General features: G+C 47.2%; 2 protein-coding genes across 6 annotated transcripts in view; both read right to left on the reverse strand.

Annotated features, from left to right (window-relative positions):
- Positions 1-568: 568 nt before the first annotated feature.
- Positions 569-15,461, reverse strand: LOC307206463 (uncharacterized protein). Of its 3 annotated transcripts, XM_079959763.1 has the most exons (7): positions 15,134-15,461; positions 10,834-10,938; positions 9,548-9,655; positions 7,808-7,870; positions 4,139-4,528; positions 2,633-2,730; positions 569-897 (listed from the first exon to the last, which is right to left on the reverse strand). In XM_079959763.1, exons 1-6 carry the CDS (start codon positions 15,213-15,215, stop codon positions 2,645-2,647), a joined length of 834 nt encoding a protein of 277 aa, XP_079815889.1. In that variant the 5' UTR covers positions 15,216-15,461; the 3' UTR covers positions 569-897; positions 2,633-2,644. The 3 variants fall into 3 exon arrangements, with proteins under 3 accessions (XP_079815889.1, XP_079815891.1, XP_079815890.1); XM_079959765.1 differs by lacking the exon at positions 7,808-7,870; XM_079959764.1 differs by lacking the exon at positions 2,633-2,730.
- A 123-nt stretch (positions 15,462-15,584) lies between these two features.
- The window catches only part of PNPLA6 (patatin like domain 6, lysophospholipase), an 89,287-nt gene continuing 84,273 nt past the window's right edge, over positions 15,585-20,598 (reverse strand). For all 3 annotated transcript variants that reach the window (XM_079959145.1, XM_079959143.1, XM_079959144.1), the window contains one exon: positions 15,585-19,547. In XM_079959145.1, the coding sequence (XP_079815271.1) occupies positions 19,470-19,547 (78 nt within the window). In that variant the 3' untranslated portion in view covers positions 15,585-19,469. The remainder of the gene's footprint in view (positions 19,548-20,598) is intronic.

Consider the following 20,598-nt stretch of genomic DNA (forward strand, 5'->3'; position numbering starts at 1 on the left):
AAACGATTTATTTGCAGCTGTGTAGCTGAGTCAGGGGACAGGATCTGTCCTAAAGCACAATTCCCACAGATGATGGTGACATGCAAATAAGCAAAATGAAACATTTTACAAATCCCTAGATTCAGAAATTTCTGAAGCTTCATACCAATAAAATAAAGCTGTGCTATGTGCAGATTGTAGAAGAAGAACAAACAAGACAATAACAGCACACTGAGCGTGTTTCAGTAAAATAAGCAAGTTCACATTCATTTCCCAGACTTCTTCAGAACTTGTTTTGCCTGAAAACTTTCATTTTCTTTGCATTCCATTTTGACTGAGAGAATAGGGTGTGTCATTTTAGGGGGGGGGAGTGAAATTTAATTTTAGCAGATTTCTTCATTGAGGAATCCTAAAAATATGTTCTTGGGTGTGAGGAATTCCAATCATCTTATTTTTGCGACTGGACAACATTTAGCTTGGTAAAGTCTACAGCTGGTGAAGAAGCACATAAACTGTTTTGGAAAACCAAAGAATTTACCTTCTGAAAGTGTCCTGTAATGCTAAATAAGAAGAAACAATAAAAACAATATATAATAGATAGAAATAATATTAATTCAATTGCAAGTACTGGGCAATCGTTTTTAAAGATTTCTGTGCAATTTTACGCACAATAAAAGATACTAATTTTACCCAAATAAATTTTAAATTCCCAAGTCATGTTACAAATTTTTAGCACCCCTCATTCAGGAGATGGAAGTGAGCCGGGAAGTGATTTTGGTGGTGCCGAAAAAGCTGAGGGCAGGATGGCAATGTTGGCGACTGCACCTCACCAAACAGAAGCTGTCACAGATCCAGATGTTTCCCATCAGGCCACAATTCTTCATATCTCCATGACTGGACTCGTTTTGTTGCCAAGAGCTACAAAAACCCAAGCAAAACAGCATCACATACCAGATACCCCAACGATTCCTCAAAACTATTAAGGTTTCAGTAAAGCAACAAGTCAAATAGTTTAACCAAGTGAAATCATTGTGGTTTTTTTTTGGGGGGGGGGAATAGCCTGAGAACTCGTTTTTCTGCCCATGACCAAGCACTATATCACTCTGCCCGTGTAGGGAGTACACCAGGCCACTTAAAGTCCCAAACGTTACAGGACTGTTTGCTTGAGGAGCCAGAAATATCCACTTGGTAGCAGGACCAGGGCTGGATTTAGGTTTGATGAGGCCCTAAGCTACTGAAGTTAATGGGACCCTTTATATGTCCAGCTGCCGTTTGTCAACAACAAATGGTCGCTGTTTTTTGTCTTGAATATATGCTATATGGTCATTTAGGGAGCTAATAGGTATCTAAAGCCATTTGCACATAACAAAATATGTATTTTATCAAAGTAGGTAATTGTTGAACTGAAATACAATTAAGAAATATATTAATAGTAAAATACAGTTAAGAAGAAGTATATTAATAGTGAAGTGGGACGCAGGTGGCGCTGTGGGTTAAAGCCTCAGCGCCTAGGGCTTGCCGATCGAAAGGTCGGCAGTTCGAATCCCTGCGGCGGGGTGCGCTCCCGCTGCTCGGTCCCAGCGCCTGCCAACCTAGCAGTTCGAAAGCACCTCCGGGTGCAAGTAGATAAATAGGGACCGCTTACCAGCGGGAAGGTAAACGGCGTTTCCGTGTGCGGCTCTGGCCAGAGCAGTGATGTCACGCTGGCCACGTGACCCGGAAGTGTCTCCGGACAGCGCTGGCCCCTGGCCTCTTAAGTGAGATGGGCACACAACCCCAGAGTCTGTCAAGACTGGCCCGTACGGGCAGGGGTACCTTTACCTTTACCTTTTTATATTAATAGTGAAATAATGATTAAGCTCTAACTTAAAATGATTTTGGCAATAACAAAAGTTCCTTTAGAAACACAGTTTACAAAGACTCATAATCTAGTCTCTAGAAACTTACTATAACATGAACTAATAATAGGTGTAAATATATGATGCAAACTATATTATAAATACAGTGGTGCCCCGCAAGACGAATGCCTCGCAAGACAAAAAACCCGCTAGACGAAATAGTTTTCCGTTTTGGAGGCGCTTCGCAAAACGAATTTCCCTATGGGCTTGCTTTGCAAGACAAAATGTCTTGCGAGTTTTTCCGACTTTTTTTTCCTCCCCCCTCCTTTTTCTAAGCCGCTAAGCCGCTTATCTGCTTATCCGCTAAGCTGATAAGCGGCTAAAAGCCGCTAATAGCGCTAATCCGCTAAGCCGTCAAGAGGCTTGCTTCGCAAGATGAAAAAACTGCTAGACGAACAGAATCGCAGAACGGATTCTTTTCGTCTTGCGAGGCACCACTGTAGCAGAATGTAGGCACCCTATATATAGAAATGAGCAAACCACTGATATTTTAGGGAGCAGGCTAGCGAGCGGGGCCCATTACTTGCATCATAGGAGCCTACACAGCACAAAACACTGTTGCTGTATATAGGTTTTATTTATTTGTTTCTTATCTTATATTTTGGAAATGTACGTCCAGTTTTTTTCCTTTAAATTTTTTTTGGGCCCCAATAGAGTGGGGCCCTAAGCTATAGCTTGTTTAACTTATATGTACCGGTAAATCCGGCACTGGGAAGCTGGGAAGAAGAAAAACTTGGTTTGACTAGGTTGCCTACCTTTCTTCCCTCTCATGCTACAGGGTGCCCTCCATGCCCAGTGGTGCTTAGGGCCCTTTGGACTGGTGGGGCAGAAGTCAGGGAAACCAAGGGTGGATCTACACACAGGGGAAAAAACAAGTCATAAATTAAATTGTTATAATAAAGGGGGGAAATACTATGTAAAATTGCATAGAAAAGTTTTGTGCTCTACAGCGCCATCTGGTGGTGCATGTTTATAACACATTCATAACACAGACCCAGTTCTACCTCTCTTTTAAATCAGAACCAGTGAAGGTGGTGAATGTCCTGTGTGAGTGTCTGGAGGTGGTTGGAGGACGGATGGCGGCTAACAGATTGAGATTGAATCCTGAAAAGATAGAAGTACTGTTTTGGGACAGGGGGCAGGGAGGTGTGGGGAACTCTCTGGTCCTGAATGGGGTAACTGTGCCCCTAAAGGACCAGGTGCGCAGCCTGGGAGTCCTTTTGGACTCATAGCTGTCCATGGAGGTGCAGGTCAATTCTGTGTCCAGGGCAGCTGTTTATCTGAGCCGTGCCAACCCCAAAACAGATGCTGATGAGTTTTAGCATCCTTCTTTGCTGAGCTTTTTGAGAGCCAGAGTGCCTGCAGACAGAAATGGTTGCAGTACACAAGCCGGGGTACATGTCTCGGGACAGGAAGGACACAAACAGCACATTTAGGTGTCAGTTCTTAGCATTCCATAGCCAAATTGTTCTCTTCGCCTTTGACAATGTGCCCTTTGGCACGGGCTTTCATCCCCACCTCAGACCCTCCCAGTGTGCCTATTTTCCAGGGACGGTCCCGGATTTACAGAAGCTGTTCCAGTTTCTGATTCAATCCTGGAATGTCCCACTTTCCCTTCGGATGTCCCAATTTTCATTGGAGAAATATTGGAGGGTATGGAGTTATGCGACCGCCGAGCCAAGGAGATAAGTAACTACATGGCCTTCAGAAGACATCTGAAGGCAGCCCTGTATTCGGAAGGTTTTTTTCCCATGTTTCATGTTTTATTGTGCTTTTATATATGTTGAAAGCCACCCAGAGTGACTGGGGCAACCCAGTTAGAAGGGTTATTATTATTATGGAATAAAAAGGTAAAGGGACCCCTAACATTAGGTCCAGTCGTGGCCGACTCTGGGGTTGCGGCGCTCATCTCGCTTTATTGGCCGAGGGAGCCGGCGTACAGCTTCCGGGTCATGTGGCCAGCATGACTAAGCCACTTCTGGCGAACCAGAGCAGCGCACAGAAACGTCTTTTACCTTTCTGCCGGAGCAGTACCTATTTATCTACTTGCATTTTGTCGTGCTTTCAAACTGCTAGGTTGGCAGGAGCAGGGACCAAGCAACGGGAGCTCACCCCGTCGCGGGGATTTGAACCGCCGACCTTCTGATCGGCAAGTCCTAGGCTCTGTGGTTTAATCACCACCTACTTTCATTGGAGAAATGCTGGAGGGCATGCCGTCCGCCTTGGGCTCTGAAAGGGAGAGGTACTCTGCCAGGACTCACTGCTGCAGATGTTTTGGTGGGTGCCGTAGGTAAGCCAGCGACTCCAGGGCCCGTTGCCGTCAAACAGCATCACCACCCGGTCAAGACTGTTGCCGTAGTTGAAATACAGATCCTTGCCCTCCAGGGCCAGCAGATCGTGATCACGGCATTCCCACCGCTGGAGCGGGTTCGTCCCATTGCAGGGTTCCAGATGGACGGTCTCCCTTCTTTTGGCCTTGGGTGCTGCCACGCAGAGCAGTGAATCCACGTGAAGGAGGACGCCTCTGGAGAACCACCGAAAATGCTGCAGCCAATTCCTAGGGTCACAGGGCGCTTGTGTGAGAGAGTTGGGCTCCTTCCTCGTCACACAATGGCTGCGGTTCTCATTGTACAGCAAGAAGGAGCTGGGGACTGGCAAGGGGAACAGAGTTAGCATGGAGGAACAATGGCAGCCAGAGGCAGGCAGGGAGTGAATGGACAAGAGGAGGAAAGGGACTGAGAACGAGAGAACAAATGGAGTCAGGTCTCTGCAGCTTCTTACCAGAGAACAGGACTGAGACAGTAAAGTACAGTCATACCTCAGGTTACAGCCGCTTCAGGTTGAGTTTTTTGGGTTGCGGACCGCCGAAACCTGGAAGTACCGGAACAGGTTCCTTCCGGTTTCGGCGGTCGTGCATACACAGAAGCGCTAAATCAAGCTTTGCACATGCGCAGAAGCGCCGAGTCACAACCCGCGCATGCGCAGACGCGGGTTGCGAACATGCATCCCGCACGGATCATGTTCGCAACCCAAGCGTCCACTGCATATCAAGTGCAAGAAAAAGCAACAGTCCAGGCTAGGCATTGATAGCCAGTAAAAAGGTAAAGGTAAAAAGGACCCCCGGATGGTTGAGTCCAGTCCAAGGCAACTATGGGATTGCGGCGCTCATCTCGCTTTCAGGCCAAGGGAGCAGGCGTTTGTCCACAAACAGCTTTCCAGGTCATGTGGCCAGCAGGACTAAACCACTTCTGGCACAACAGGACACATTGACGGAAGCCAGAGCACATGGAAAAGCCGTTTACTTTCCCGCCACAGCAGTACCTATTTATCTACTTGCACTGGCGTGCTTTCGAACTGCTAGGTTGGCAGAAGCTGGGACAGCAATGGGAGCTCAAACCGTTTGTGGGGATTCGAACTGCCGACCTTCTGATTGGCAGGCCCAAGAGACTCAGTTGTTTAGACCACAGCGCCACCCGCAACCCTGTAGCCAGTGAAGACTATTTAGAACAGCATCTGCAAATGTTCAGAATTCACCCAACATTTCAATTTCAATATGGCCATTTTAAATTAACATTAAACATATGTTTTTTAAGTACGGCAAGGCCAATACACAATACAGACATTTTGACAAAAATAATGACTGGCCCTGACAATATTTTATAATATTTTTAGTAGGCAGAGAGTAATGATGAGAAAAAAATACGGGGCTTAATTTTATCTTCGAAATGTGGTCCAAAAACCAAAATGAAGGAAGCCCCTTTCCCCGTCTATGTACTGGTTTGAGGAGGGCATGACAAAATGTGCTAATTTTGTGGGAAGCTATCTTCCAGAACATTCAAACCCAGTCTATGATTCTTGGAGATTTTGTGCTATTAATCTTGCACCTAACTAATAAGTTTGGGACTAATTGCCAGCTCAGATGTTGCTATATTCCTTAGCAATATTCTGAGTTAGGGCTTGGGACTGGATGATGTCTTGGGGTCCTTACCATACCTGTGATTCTGTGATTGTAGGAGTGGGTTTTGCTGAGCTGGTCGCTCCATTTTTTATAGGACTGCTGGAAATTATCCTATCCTAGCCCGGGGAAGCAGGGCATTTCAAATTTGTCAACTTTCCAATTCCAAAAAATGAGGGGTGATAAAAAATTGTAAAATGACTCAGGAATCTAAAAGATATTTTGGTTAAACTGATATAACTTAGTTCTGCTTGGTTAATAAAATGTGTGTAAAATCGCATAAAAATCATTAAAAATGATTGCCAAGTACTTGCAGTTACGTTATATATTTATATTAGTTTGATTTATATGTTATACATATTTTATATTACCTGACACTTTCAGAAGGTAAAAATTTAAATTATTTGGTTTTCTCAAAGCAGTTATTTTGCTTCTTATTCAGATGTAGACTTGGTAAGCTAAATGTTGTCCAGTCACAAAAATTATAGCAGATTTGATTTCCTCACACCCAAAAATATGTTTTTAACATCCCCTCGCTGACAAAAATTGCAAAAATTAAGTTTCACCCCCTAAAATGACATGCCCTGTTGGGATATTCTCTCTTTTGCAGGCAAATGGTCCCCAGTGACTAGGGAATGTGCAAGGTGGCTTTGCAAAGGGAGCTTCCTCTTTCCCCTACTCCCAGCTGGGGAAAATGAATGTAAGCACGGAGTCCTTCGAAAGAACAATAGATCTGCAGAGTGAGAAGGATGAGATAGATGGGGAGGCTGTAAGGAAACGTACAGTTCCTTGTCAACTACTCTAGAGGTGTTTGGTTCTGGCAAAATAGCCACGTGCTTGCCACTAAAACAATATTTAGTGAGTACTATTATCTTCACTGCAACTATGTGGAATAGAAACCTACTTTCATAATAGAGCTTAGACTCTTGTCCATGTTCCATCTGAGCATCTAGTCTAGAATTTGAATAAAGCAGTCCCAGATACATCTATGGATAATCTGGTCAAGCTGTCGGGGTGTTTGAACTGCTCCAAAACTGAGCTGGAGGTCATTATAGTTTGGTTTGAAGGAGCTCATGAGATCTGAAGCTCTCACCAGCAGGCGGAAGGAAAAGTCCTGCTAACATCTAGAAACACGGAACAACCCCGAGAGGCGTTTTTGGAACATGGAGCTTCTGACAGAGACAGTAAAAAGCAGCTCTGTTGGACTGAAGAGACTAATTTCTGTTTAATATTAACTGAGACAACTGGTCATTTAATTGAGAAACACAATGATTTGTGATTGGGGTAAATAGGGCTGGCCCAAAACATTTTGCCGACTGAGGCAAATGACAAAATGGCACCCTTCCCTTTCCAGAAGCTGACTGGGCTGACGGATGACTCTTACTTCAGCATTCATGATGGGATAGACTTCCCCGCTGCACCTGAGAATTGCAGAGATAATTCTTTACAGAATTATTTGGTCCTCCCTGGAGTCTTTAATTTCCCACCCATTTTGACACTTTAAACATCTGCATACTTCTGGATTCTCCTCAGCAAGCCCATCTTTTCCCCTCTTGTTTATTAGTGGTCCCCTGTTGGTTCCAGTCAGGAGCAGCCCAGCCCATTTTGCCACCCAAGGTGCCTTCTGCCGGCCTGCCTGCATCACCACTTCTGCCGCCTGAGGCAGCTGCTTCACCCTGCCTCATGGGTGGGCTGGCTCTGGTTCCAGTCAGCCACCTAGGCTGGCTGTCAGCAGGTATATCATTTTCAAACGAGAAGTAAAAGATATTTCACAGCCAAGCGCATCACTGTTCTGCAGAGCTTTCCAGAAGTACCAAGACAGAACTTTTATTCTGCTCTCCAGAAAACCTCCACTCATGCTCCTAGCCTGAAATGTGGAGCTGAGCACCACCTTCCAGCCTTGGGGCAGTGAGGGCAGAGCCAGGGGGTCTTGAGCTCCTCCACAAGGTCCACCACAACTCCCATAGACACTCACCTGCCTCTTGGAGCTTCCTGTTCTCAGCACGCGCTTGCTCCAAAGCAGCAGACATCTTAGAATCTGTGCAGGGAGCCAACAAGAAGAAGTTGGTGCTGACCTTTAAAGCCCTAAACGGCCTTGGCCCAGTATACCTGAAGGAGTATCTCAACCCCCTGAGGTCCAGCACCGAGGGCCTTCTGGCGGTCCCCTCACTGCGAAAAGTGAGATTACAGGGAACCAGGCAGAGGGCCTTCTCGGTAGTGGCACCTGCCCTGTGGAACGCCCTCCCATCAGATGTCAAGGAAATAAACAACTATCTGACTTTTAGAAGGCATCTGAAGGCAGCCCTGTTTAGGGAAGTTTTTAATGTTTGGTGTTTTATTGTGTTTTTAATACAGTGGTACTCGGGTTACAAACACCTCGGGTTACAAACACTTCGGGTTACACCTCCGCTAACCTGGAAGTAGTACCTCGGGTTAAGAATTTTACCTCAGGATGAGAACAGAAATTGTGTGGCAGCGGCGTAGTGGCAGCAGCGGGAGGCCCCATATGCTAAAGTGGTACCTCAGGTTAAGAATGGTTTCAGGTTAAGAATGGACCTCCAGAATGAATTAAGTACGTAACCAGAGGTACCACTGTATTCTCTTGGGAGCTGCCCAGAGTGGGTGATGAAACACAGCCAGATGGGTGGGGTATTAATTAATTAATTAATTAATTAATTAATTAATTAATTAATTAATATTATTATTATTACTACTATCATCATCATCATCATCATCATCATCATCATCATTACAGGCTGGCTGAAGGATCAGTCCCAGAGGCTACCTTCACAGTAGCAACTGGTGAAAAAAGAAACTTTGAAGGCCCCGGGGTGCATGTGTCACAGTCTTAGCATCGTTACCTAAAAGTGATATCCTACCACTGGCTTGAAAAGGGAGCGTGGTACTCACCAAGCCTCATTGACCTTGTGACCATATGGAATTAACATCTGAAAGTGTCAACCATCACTTTTTGTACCATTTTAGTGCCCCCTTTCTTGGTTGCTGATTTTTTTAAAATCAGTGTATGCCAGGAAAATCGTTGCATAGAGTTAACTCTCCCTAAACTCTTCCTCACTCTCTCTCTCACACACACTGCTTCAATGCACTTCAATGTTGTACAATTGACTATAATGCACTTTGAATGAAGCTCCACCTTGGGGAGCAGAGGAACCTGCTGTATACCGAGCTTAGACCCATGGTTCCCACATGCCCCACAGGAGGGCAATTTGATTTTTAAGGGGGGCAATTTGGAAGCTTGTTTAGACCAAGTTAATGGCCTTTTCGGCTTCCTCCCATGAATAGGAGTTCACTTTTTGAATAATAAGAATTATATGTCACAGTGGTGGGGGCATCAGGATTTTAGAGATGCTTAGGTGGGGCATGGCCAAAAAAAAGGTTGGGAACCACTGGCCTAGACCACTGACAGCCTACCTTGGTATTGTCTACACCAGCTGCCAGCAACCTTTTGGGGTTTCAGGCAGGGGTCTTTGTCAGCCCCACATGGAGGTGGTGTGAGGGGCGAAACCTGGGAGGAACCTATGACATGCAAAGCATGCGCCCGACCACTAAACTATGCCTTTTCCCCAGCTGAGAATCCAGGCAGACATCCAGAGACCATGCATGTCTTCTGAATGATACAGGAAAAAAGTATATCAGTCTGGCAAACCCCTACCTGGCACCCCAGCAGCCTTTAGAGACCCAGCAGATCACTTACAGCGCATAATTCCCACCGCAAGCAGCAGCACGTTCAGGAACACCGAGGTAGCCAGCAGAGCCGCAACAGCTACTAAAACCACTTTGCGTGTCCAAGATGGCTTCCCAGCTGAGAAAAAGGGGTGGGGGTGGAGAGAGAGAGAGAGGGAGGGAGAGAGAGAGTCATTCTGCCTGTTCTCCACCTCCGCTCTGCCACCACCTTCCCCTCACCTGCCGCACCAATCCCTGTGGTATCACATAATTCTTTCTTCTTCATCATCATCATCATCATCACTCATAGCCGAGTAAGATTGTCTTCCATAAACAAGGTTTTAACAGTGAGTCCGTAAGTGACTGTGAAGGCCAATTCTGGATCCACAACAACCTTCCACATAGGTTCCCGGGCAGGAGTTGATCACAGTGAGGGTTTGCCAAGCATGCCTTCCTCTTAGCACGTTTGTCCCTTCCGTCCTGAGTTCAAGTGTCTTCAAAGGCCATGACACCTTTGGTAAAGGCTGTTCTCCAATTGGAGCGCTTGCAGGCCAGTGTTTCCCAGTTGTCGGGGTTTATACTACATTTTTAAAGATTTGCCTCGAGAGAGTCTTTCAACCTCTTTTGTTGACCACCAGCATTACGCTTTCCATTTTTAAGTTCAGAATAGAGTAGTTGCTTTGGAAGACAATAATCAGGCATCTGCAAAACATGACCAGTCCAACCAAGTTGATGTTGAAGAATCATTGCTTTGACACTGGTAATCTTTGCTTCTTCCAGTACGCTGGCATTAGTTTGCCTGTCTTCCCAAGTACGTGTAAAATATTTCAGAGACACTGTTGATGGAATCTTTCGAGGAGCTGGAAATGGCTTTTACAAGTGGTCCATGTTTCACAAGCATACAGTAAGGTTAGTAGTACAATAGCTTTGTAAACAAACTTGGCCCTCCAGCTGTTTTGGGACTACAACTCCCATCATCCCTAGCTAACAGGACCAGTGGTCAGGGATGATGGGAATTGTTGTCCCAAAACAGCTGGAGGGCCAAGTTTGGCCGTCACTGCCTTGCACAATATAGGCGGCTTCCCATTTCCTACTCTCTATTTTCTTATCTTTTCTTCCCCAGGCTGGAATAAAGATGGAGGTCCTTTGCATGGCCTTCTTAGTGACGAGGCTCCAATATTCTTCACTGCCAATGGGACTTTCCCCCCATGGTCCACTGCCTAAAGAACAGCCCCAGGGCAATACACGGTGACTTGTGGGTGAACTCCAGACCCGCCCCCCCCCCCAGGATCCCACTGAAGCTCAGACCAAACATACCTGGGCTCCATGGCGCAGCCACCTGTCCTGCTTGCTTGCCCTCCAAACTGGCCACAGCATCAAAGGGCTCATAGACACTCTCTTCCTCAGGGTACTCCTTGGTGCCTGCATGGAGGAAAGCAGGAGCCAAGTTAGGGCATTTCCAGACTGTCACTATTTTGGGGTGTCATCTGGCCAAGCCAGGTTGTGCACGTATCGTGGGTGGTGTGCTTGACAAACTCACCTCCCTGCCAGAACCAGTCTTTTCATGATAAGGAAAAGGACAAGGAAATGCATCTGTAAGTGTGGTCCCTGTAACCTCAATAAGATACCCTCCAACATTTCTCCAATGAAAAATGGGACACCCTATTCCTTAATAATAATAATAATAATTTTACTATTTATACCCCACCCATCTGACTGGGTTGCCCCAGCCACTCTGGGCGGCTCCCAACATATAAAAAATAATAATAAAACATTAAAAAACCCTTCCCTGTACAGGGCTGCCTTCAGATGGCTCTGGGGTCAGAGATAACTCAGTTCACCAATGAAAATACGGATGTCCTAAGGAAAAGTGGGACATTCCAGGATCAAATGAGAAACCGGGGCAGATTCTGTAAATCCGGAACTGTCCATGGAAAATAGGGACGTTTGGAGGGTCTGACAGTGAACTTTATCGTGGTCTGTACAAAAAACTAACTAACTGAAAAAAGCACTCTGCATCAAGTTAACCTAACATTTGTGTGAAGAGGGAAGCTGAAATTCCATGGGGGGGGGGCAAATTATGCAAACCAAGCAAAAACCGTGAATTGTTTAATCCGTTTAATTTTTTGTGCTTTTGCTACACGTTAAGTTAAAACCCCTCTCACTCCCTGTGTCTGCTTTGCAGCTATTTCAGCCAAACAGTGTCATTCAAATGTAGTTACAGATAGGTAGCCGTGTTGGTCTGCCATAGTCAAAACAAAATAAAAAAAATTCCTTCCAGTAGCACCTTAAAGACCAACTAAGTTAGTTCTTGGTATGAGCTTTCGTGTGCATGCACACTTCTTCAGATACACTGAAACAGAAGTCACCAGACCCTTCTATATAGTGAGAAGGTGGGGAGGGGTATTACTCAGAAGGGTGGTGGGATTGGGTGATTGGCAGATAGCTGTGATGAGCCCGTTGACGACTCTTAACGACTGCAATAGGTCTTACAGGAAAAAGCAAGGGGTGAGAAGGTGAAAAATGGCTTTGTCATGTATAATGAGATAAGAATCCAATGTCTTTGTTCAGACCAGGTCTCTCCATGGTTTTAAGTTTGGTAATAAGTTGCAATTCAGCAGCTTCTCTTTCCAGTCTATTTCTGAAATTCCTTTGTAATAGAACAGCTACTTTGAGATCTTGTATAGAATGTCCTGGGAGATTGAAGTGTTCTCCTACTGCTCCAGTTACAAATAGGTAGCCGTGTTGGTCTGCCATAGTCAAAACAAAATAAAAAAAAGGTGTATCTGAAAGGTGAAAGGTGTATCTGAAGAAGTGTGCATGCACACGAAAGCTCATACCAAGTACTAACCTAGTTGGTCTTTAAGGTGCTACTGGAAGAAATTTTTTTTTATTTTGTTCTCCTACTGGTTTCACTTCAATCTCCATTTTTCACCTTCTCAGTGTATCTGAAGAAGTGTGCATGCACACGAAAGCTCATACCAAGAACTAACTTAGTTGGTCTTTAAGGTGCTACTGGAAGGAATTTTTTTATTTTATTCAAATGTAGAGCAGTCAAGAGGGACGCAGGTGGCGCTGTGGGTAAAACCTCAGCGCCTAGGACTTGCCGATCGAAAGGTCGGCGGTTCGAATCCCTGCAGCGGGGTGCGCTCCCGTTGCTCGGTCCCAGCGCCTGCCAACCTAGCAGTTCGAAAGGACCTCCGGGTGCAAGTAGATAAATAGGGACTGCTTACTGGCAGGAAGGTAAACGGCGTTTCCGTGTGCTGCGCTGACTCGCCAGATGCAGCTTTGTCACGCTGGCCACGTGACCCGGAAGTGTCTCCGGACAGCGCTGGCCCTCGGCCTCTTAAGTGAGATGGGCGCACAACCCTAGAGTCTGTCAAGACTGGCCCGTACGGGCAGGGGTACCTTTACCTTTACCTAGAGCAGTCAAGAGACTTCTCTGCCATGGAAAATGGAGTGTGGGTTCCGTGTTTTGCCAGCTGTGCTTCAGCTGCCTGTCCAACTCCTTCAAGGCTTTGGGCTTCTCTGGAAACCTGGAAACCTGGGAGCATTTTGCTTTTGGTGTGGAAGCAGACGATGCCTATTGATACCCGAATCCCAAAACCTAACCCATTGGGCAAGAGTGGTTGTTGGCTTTCATGGACAAAGAAACATTTTTGAATCCAACTGGAGCCATAAACCTTTTGAGGCAAAGCTTTCCAAACTGTGTGTCGCTAGTGTAGGTGTGTCGTGCGAATGCTCCCTGCGATCCTCCCAGGGCTGGAAAGGGGTTAAATTAACCTCTTGTTTGCCAACAAAACTGAATTGCCATATTTTCCTGTGTATAACACACCCCCGTGTATAAGACGTCCCCTCTTTTGTGGGACTCCAAACTGAGAAAATGGGGGGAGAGTGCCCAGAGTTGTTGAGCTTTTTTGGGGGGAGGGTTTGCGGAATATTACTCACCCACAGGACCGCCACAACCACATCAACGAAACCACCAATCATCAGACCCCCCTAACAAAAGCAAGTGCCAATCACCCCGCCCATTTGCTGCAGCAGTCAATAGCCAGTGGACTTTGCCACACCCACCAATCACCCACAAAAACGCCGCTTACAATCTCCTGTTACCGGCAGCCACCAAACGCCAGTCTCACCTCTCCACTATCCATGTATAAGACGACCCCCCAAATTTTTAGCATAATTTTTAAATAAAATAACCTCATCTTATACACAGAAAAATACGGTCCCGTGTCATGAAACGGTGCATGTCCAGAAAGTGTGTCACCGATATGAAAAAGTTTGGAAAGCTCTGCTTTAGGACTAGACCATTATCAGGGGTCTGCCATGCCTACAGAAGTTGTGTGCCGTTTGGAGAAAATAAGTGGGCACAATAAGGGATGGGTGGGTGGGTGGGGAGAGAGATAAAAACACAACAGCCTTTGTTGAAGCTGCATCCTGTAGGGAGCTAGGAATGGAGGCAGGAGTAAGATCACCAACTCTGGCATTGCTCCACCAGGACCCTTGCCATCTCCTAATAATCCTCAGCAATGGACCCTTTTCCTATGCGCCTCATTCTGTTTATTTATTAAAGATATTCTTGATTTACAAAAGTGTGTGCAATGCCTCTCTCTCTCGTATTCCCCCCCCCATGTAACATTTTTACAAATCAGTTTCATTTGTTGCGACATTAGAAAGAAAAGGGGGAAAGAGGTGGGGGGGAGATGGGGGTGGCGGCGATGTTTCTATTTTACTTTAGGGTTTGGTGTCAGCGTTGCTTCTGCGGGTTCTTTGCTGTTCACTTGTGTTCCTTTGGTGGTGAGAGAGGTCAGGGTTGGCCTAGGGTGCGGTTATTCATTTGTGGTTGGCTGTGGTGGTCTTTGTTTTCATGTGTGAGTAGGGTGGAAATTACCCCAGAATTGGCCTTACTAAACATCCTCCAAGACAGCAATGCCCATTTACACCACAAAGAACTCATAACCCACCTACTTTCAGCAGCCAGAAGCATCATAACCAGACACTGGAGAGACCTGTCAGGAGTAAGCATGGACCAATGGTACCAAATAGTATGGGAAACAGCCCTACTAGAGAAATTACCCAATAAACTGAAACTGTAAAGGTAAAGGTAAAGGTACCCCTGCCCGTACGGGCCAGTCTTGACAGACTCTGGGGTTGTGCGCCCATCTCACTTAAGAGGCCAGGGGCCAGCGCTGTCCGGAGACACTTCCGGGTCACGTGGCCAGCGTGACATCGCTGCTCTGGCGAGCCAGAGCCGCACACGGAAACGCCGTTTACCTTCCCGCTGGTAAGCGGTCCCTATTTATCTACTTGCACCCGGAGGTGCTTTCGAACTGCTAGGTTGGCAGGCGCTGGGACCGAGCAGCGGGAGCGCACCCCGCCGCAGGGATTCGAACCGCCGACCTTTCGATCGGCAAGTCCTAGGCGCTGAGGCTTTAACCCACAGCGCCACCTGCGTCCCTAACTGAAACTGACATGGGGACAAATAGAAGACACCTTCATCCCGGTATGGCTCCCCTTTATCATATACACAGCCCAACAAGACAATGACCAAAATCCACCAACAGCATACAAATAAATATGGCTAACCTAATGTACCTCACTCTGTGCCACATACCTGATTGGCTCCTCTGCTCAGGGGCCTTTGGGTCTTCTAGCTCAAGGTCAACATTTCTGTAGAGTCCCTTCCACGATGCCATCACAGCAGAAGGCTCCTCGGAAAGCGCAACAGAGGATGCTTGCAGGCTGATAAACAGAGAACTGCGGGGCCAAAAGGCAAGGAGCAGGAGGATGCCACAAAGACCATGGCTGGCTTCCAGGAAGGAAATGATGCATTCAAAGGATGGCTCTCAGGTCCTCACTGCAAAGTGCAACCAATGAGACTTCTCCCATGGTGCCCTAAACTAGACAGTGGCTGTTTGGTGGGCAAATGCTGGCTGCCACCATCTGATGGGCGAAAGCTGAGATCTTGAGAGAGGAAACCCAGACAGAGCTTCAAATTTAATTAAAAATTTCCTATTTTTTTGGTGTTGTGTGTGTATGTACGCAAAGAACAAAAAAACCAAACGAACACTTTTGGTAATGTATTATCAACCAGCCAATAACCACATATCAGCATTTCACAGAATGGTTTTAGCTCACACAGCAAAAGTCCATTTCTTCACATCAGCCCAGTTTATTCATGGGCCTGCCTAATCTGCATTCAACCCTGAGTGAATCTGCTTCCTTCCTCCCAAATGACTCCATCCTATGGCACTATCTCTGTTTGCAAGGGATATATTTGCATGCAGCAGCCTTGCAGTTCACTGCTGCAAACAAGGCTCTCTGGATGAGGGTGGATGTTTTCCGTGAAATTTAAAGCTAAAGGCTTTCTCTGAAACTGTTAAACCATCTTGAACACGGGCTTGCTTTTAAGCTGGGACTGGAACTGTTAGGCGTCTTCCGGACAACGCGTTTCTTGAGCGTTCATACTGATTTGCTTGCACAAAGTTTGCAGGAAGGGTTCACAATGTCAGATGCTTATTGAAATTATTTCCGGTTTGGTTAAAAGACATTGTGTCAAGCAACTGTTAGACCAATGCATTTTCCAGTCACTTTTCTTACCGGTAGAAGTCTGTTGTTGTTCTTTTCCAGCAGCAGCACCAGGTTCATTGCACAAGAATGCCAAACCTGAAATTGCTGGCGTGTGGATGAATCCTACCTGCATAACAGCAGCAATCTGCACAGATTTCTGCCTTTGTGAGATATATATGGCAGCTGAGTGCATTACCATTTTACGATATTCATTGCCATTTTTAAGTGCAGCTTAGGATAGAAATGTAAACAATTAAATGCCCAGGTGCATACAATAGTTCTAGGCAATCTCTTTTATGGGTTGACAACCATCCTTTCCCAGTTGGAAGCCATGCAGTGCCAGCTGCTGTAGAGGTCCGGGCAGAGGATTAGTTCGGCGGTCAAGTCTTGTTATGTTTTTAACCTTCTGGCAAAGAGGAACACACTCAGGCAGCAAAACAGTTTTCTTTGGATTAAACGTTTGCCTATCAATTTGCTGCTGTGCTGATCACATTGGACAAAGTGTTTGTGCTGACCTTTAAAGCCCTAAACCAGGGGTCAGAAAACTTTTTCAGCAGGGGGCCGGTCCACTGTCCCTCAGACCTTGTGGGGGGCCTGACTATATTTTGAAAAAAAGAAAAAAGAACGAATTCCTATGCCCCACAAATAACCCAGAGATGCAGTTTAAATAAAAGAACACATTCTACAAATATAAAAACACGCTGATTCCCAGCCCCTGAGCCTTAGTTTGCCTACCCATGCCCTAAATGGCCTCGGCCCAGTATACCTGAAGGAGCGCCTCCAGCACTGAGGGCCTTCTGGCAGTTCTCTCACTGCAAGAAGTGAGGTTACAGGGAACCAGGCAGAGGGCCTTCTCAGTAGTGGCACCTGCCCTGTGAAACACCCAGATGAGCCCTGTAGGATATCGACAAAAAAGATGTGCCAAGGAGAGGAGGCAAGGTGCAGGAAGATCTCACCTGCCACCCCGAGAAACCACAGACTCACCTGGGTCACTCATCTGCGTCAATACAGCACACATCCAACATGAATGGATTTTTTAAAAATCAGTCCATGTTGCTTCCTGGGTAGGGGTGGCTCATATGAGCCCCCTCGTTTCCACCCCAGGAGCCCAGGCCTGCATGGTCAATGGTCAGGGACAATGGAAATGGTAGTTCAGGGACATCTGGAAAGACAAATGTTAGATACCCACCCCCTGCACTAGAGGTTGGGGGTCAGCAATAGGGGGAGAGGCTGCTAAGTGTTTATTTGAGTGCCAGGCCGGAAGGGAAGATCCTGGGTGCACAAGATGGGCAGGAAAAGCACATTGCACACCCTGTCTTGGGCCTGCACAGGAAGCTGCCTCTGTCTAATCAGCAGCCTGGTTTTTGCCCGATGCCAAGAAGTCAAGCCCAGAATCAGAAGAGGTGGCGGAAACAGCCAGCTGCCCCGGTGGCCGTGTGCCTCTTATCACTTCTCCAGCCCTGTGTCCTGTCCCCCTTTCCTCCCAGCTGGCTGCACTGCTGACAATCAGTCACACACAGGAATACATACACAAAGTGCCATCCAAGCACAGAATCCCAGAGGCTGGAGCCAAACTTCGACATCCAACCTTTTCAGGCTCTATTCCTGCCACCTGGCAGCCTGATCTTTATATCCACTGCCCACTGGTATTGCTTTTCTAGTATGCATTTCTAAGCAGCTCAGGACTGCAATATCTCAAGGACCGCCTCTTTCCTTATGAACCTACCCGGACTCCGAGATCATCTTCCGAGGCCCTCCTTCGTGTGCCTCCTCCTTGAGAGGTCGGCAACACGACAACAGGGCCTTCTCTGCAGTGGCTCCCCATCTGTGGAATGTTCGCCTGGCGCCTTCATTAGACAACTTTAGGCACCAGGCAAAAACGTTCCTTTTTAAGCAGGCCTTTGGTTGATCCAATTTACATCCTACGCCCTTTAAAAATGTGGTTTGGGTTGTTGTTTTTATTAGGTATTTTGTGGTTTTATATCTTGATTTTATTCTGTGAACCACCCTGAGACCCTCAGGTATAGGGTGGTAGATAAATTCTAATTCTAATAATGATGATGATGATGTCAGCAGCATAAGAAATCAATTGCCCTTTCTATTGCCCTCCCTGTCAGCTGCCTACCTTGAAAGCTCCTTTTTTGCAGAATGCTTTTGCATGATCTTCGAAGGGTGGCTTTGAAGGCGATAATCGCTGTGCTTCCCCCCTCCACCCCCCACAGAGTTTTCCTTGCAGGCATGCCAAATCTAGGGGAGCCATTCACACTAGGCCCCCTCAATCTTGGGGGCAACTTGCCCCTCAATCTTGGGGGCAACTTTCTTGTAATACTTTATGGTCCCAGGATATGTATGGTTTGAATGCAGATGAGCAGGCCTGGGTCTGGCCAAGGCCTGGATGAGGGTCTGCCAGAGAACCACACGGGCAGCACTTTTGCATCCCAAGGGGAAAGGGAATAAATAAATACAGTGCATGATAAACACCCCCCTCCCCGCCAAACATAAGCTCTGTATTTCTTCCCTGTAAATCCGAAGCAAAGAAAAAGTGGGTTTTTCATTCATTTCTTTTTTCCCCCCTTTTTAAATATAAAATAAAGAACAGTCTGTGTGGCCACAGCCTGAAACCTCAGGCAGGCTAGGAACATAAATGCCAAGGAGTGTCAGGGCTCAGCTCAAAGCAGGATTAAGTTAAGTCAACATAGGAACAAGGTATGTTTCTGTACCCTACTCACGGCGGTGGTTCTTCCATAACTGTTAATGCTTTGACTAGGAACGCTCAGCATCGGAGAGAGCCTCCTTTTGTCAGGTCACTGTGCAAGATGCCTCCCTAAGCTGGTTGGCCTAAAAGGGCACTGCCTGGGGACGGGCAGGATTCGAAACCGGTCCCTTGTGGTACTAGGCCAATGCAGGAGGAATCTGCAACGTCTTTTCCCTGGCCCCTTCCTAAAAATGGAGTGTAGTGTAAGTAAAATGCTGCCCTCTCCTCCCCTTCCCCACTCTCCGGCCTACTTCAGGGCTGTTTCAAGTAGGGGAAAGCTGGAGGAGAAAGGCAGCGGTCCAGCCAAGGAACCCTGAATGCACCCGGGCGCCAGAGTGGCCGGCTCCATCCCCACACTTGGGCAGGTAACTGTGATCAACATCTGCTTGGCAGCATCCTTCAGTTTGTGCTGGGAGGTCTACAGTTCCGTCCAGCGGGTCACCTTCTGGCGTGGTGCAAGAGGATCAAGGAGCACACCAGGGCCCTGCAGGGATGCCAGTGTGGCTGCCAGCCAGGCGGCAAAAGTTACAAACGGTTCGATCTGGAGGGCTCGTTGCTGCAACTTCCAGGAGGGCAAGTGCAAGGTTTGGTCTCAGTTTCTCTAGCTCAAGTAGCAGCACCCCTCTCAGGGGGTGGGGGTAGTCGGAAGGGCAGCGGCTTCCTGATGAGTTCCACGGCGATATCGTAGGCTCTTTTCCTCATCCTGAAAGAAGGGGGAAATGCTGCTGTGAAACCAGCGTTTATGGAAGAGAACCGCAGAGAGGCATTGACTTGATGTGACATTCAGGACACGATCAGGTATCAAAGGCATGGCAACTGCGGGGCAATCTGGCAGGAGAACAGAAACCTTGCCATCATGGCAGACGCACCAGTGGGATGCTGTCAGGCTTCAAGGGAATCTGATCCCTCCCACGGTGGGCAGCCAAGGAGTAGACAACAAGAAGAGTTCTTAAAGGGTAAAGGGACCCCTGACCATTAGGTCCAGTTGTGGCCGACTCTGGGGTTGCGGTGCTCATCTCGCTTTATTGGCCGAGGGAGCCGGCATACAGCTTCCAGGTCATGTGGCCAGCATGACGAAGCCGCTTCTGGCAAACCAGAGGAGCGCACAGAAACGCTGTTTACCTTCCCGCCGGAGTGGTACCTACTTATCTACTTGCACTTTGACGTGCTTTCGACCTGCTATGTTGGCAGGAGCAGGGACTGAGCAACAGGAGCTCACCCTGTCGCGGGGATTCGAATCACCGACCTTCTGATCGGCAAGTCCTAGGCTCTGTGGTTTAACCCACAGCGCCACCCGCGTCCCTCTAGAAGAGTTCTTACCAAGTCCTTTATTCAGTAAACACAGAGAGAGGCTTTGGAAAGTGTCTCTATATTGCAGTAATGGTGTTGCTCGGAGTAAAGCCCCACCCCTCTGTCTCTCCTATTCTACGTCATCCCTGTGCCGGTTGATCTGTGCTTTCTGCCCCTGAGCTTTCTGTTCCACTACTCTCAATGCATGTTGGGTCCTTGCGGGGGGAGGGGGTCTGGCATGCTTTCTGAAGACACTGAGTCTGTCAGCTGTCTCTCCCCTGGTCTGCTTCTTCTTCCTGCTGTTCCTCTCCCAATATTTCCCAGCTTCTCCCCACTGCAGCCTCTGAACTATGCGCTTCTGCAAACCACTGTTCTAAATCTATACTGTCCTCCTCTTCTCGGGAAGGTTCAGGAAGAGGAGGGGTCAGTCCCCACCATTCCTCCTCTGTCCAGGCCCTGAAAGA

Source organism: Podarcis cretensis (assembly GCF_951804945.1).
Source record: "Podarcis cretensis genome assembly, chromosome: 17".
Taxonomy (NCBI): domain Eukaryota; kingdom Metazoa; phylum Chordata; class Lepidosauria; order Squamata; family Lacertidae; genus Podarcis; species Podarcis cretensis.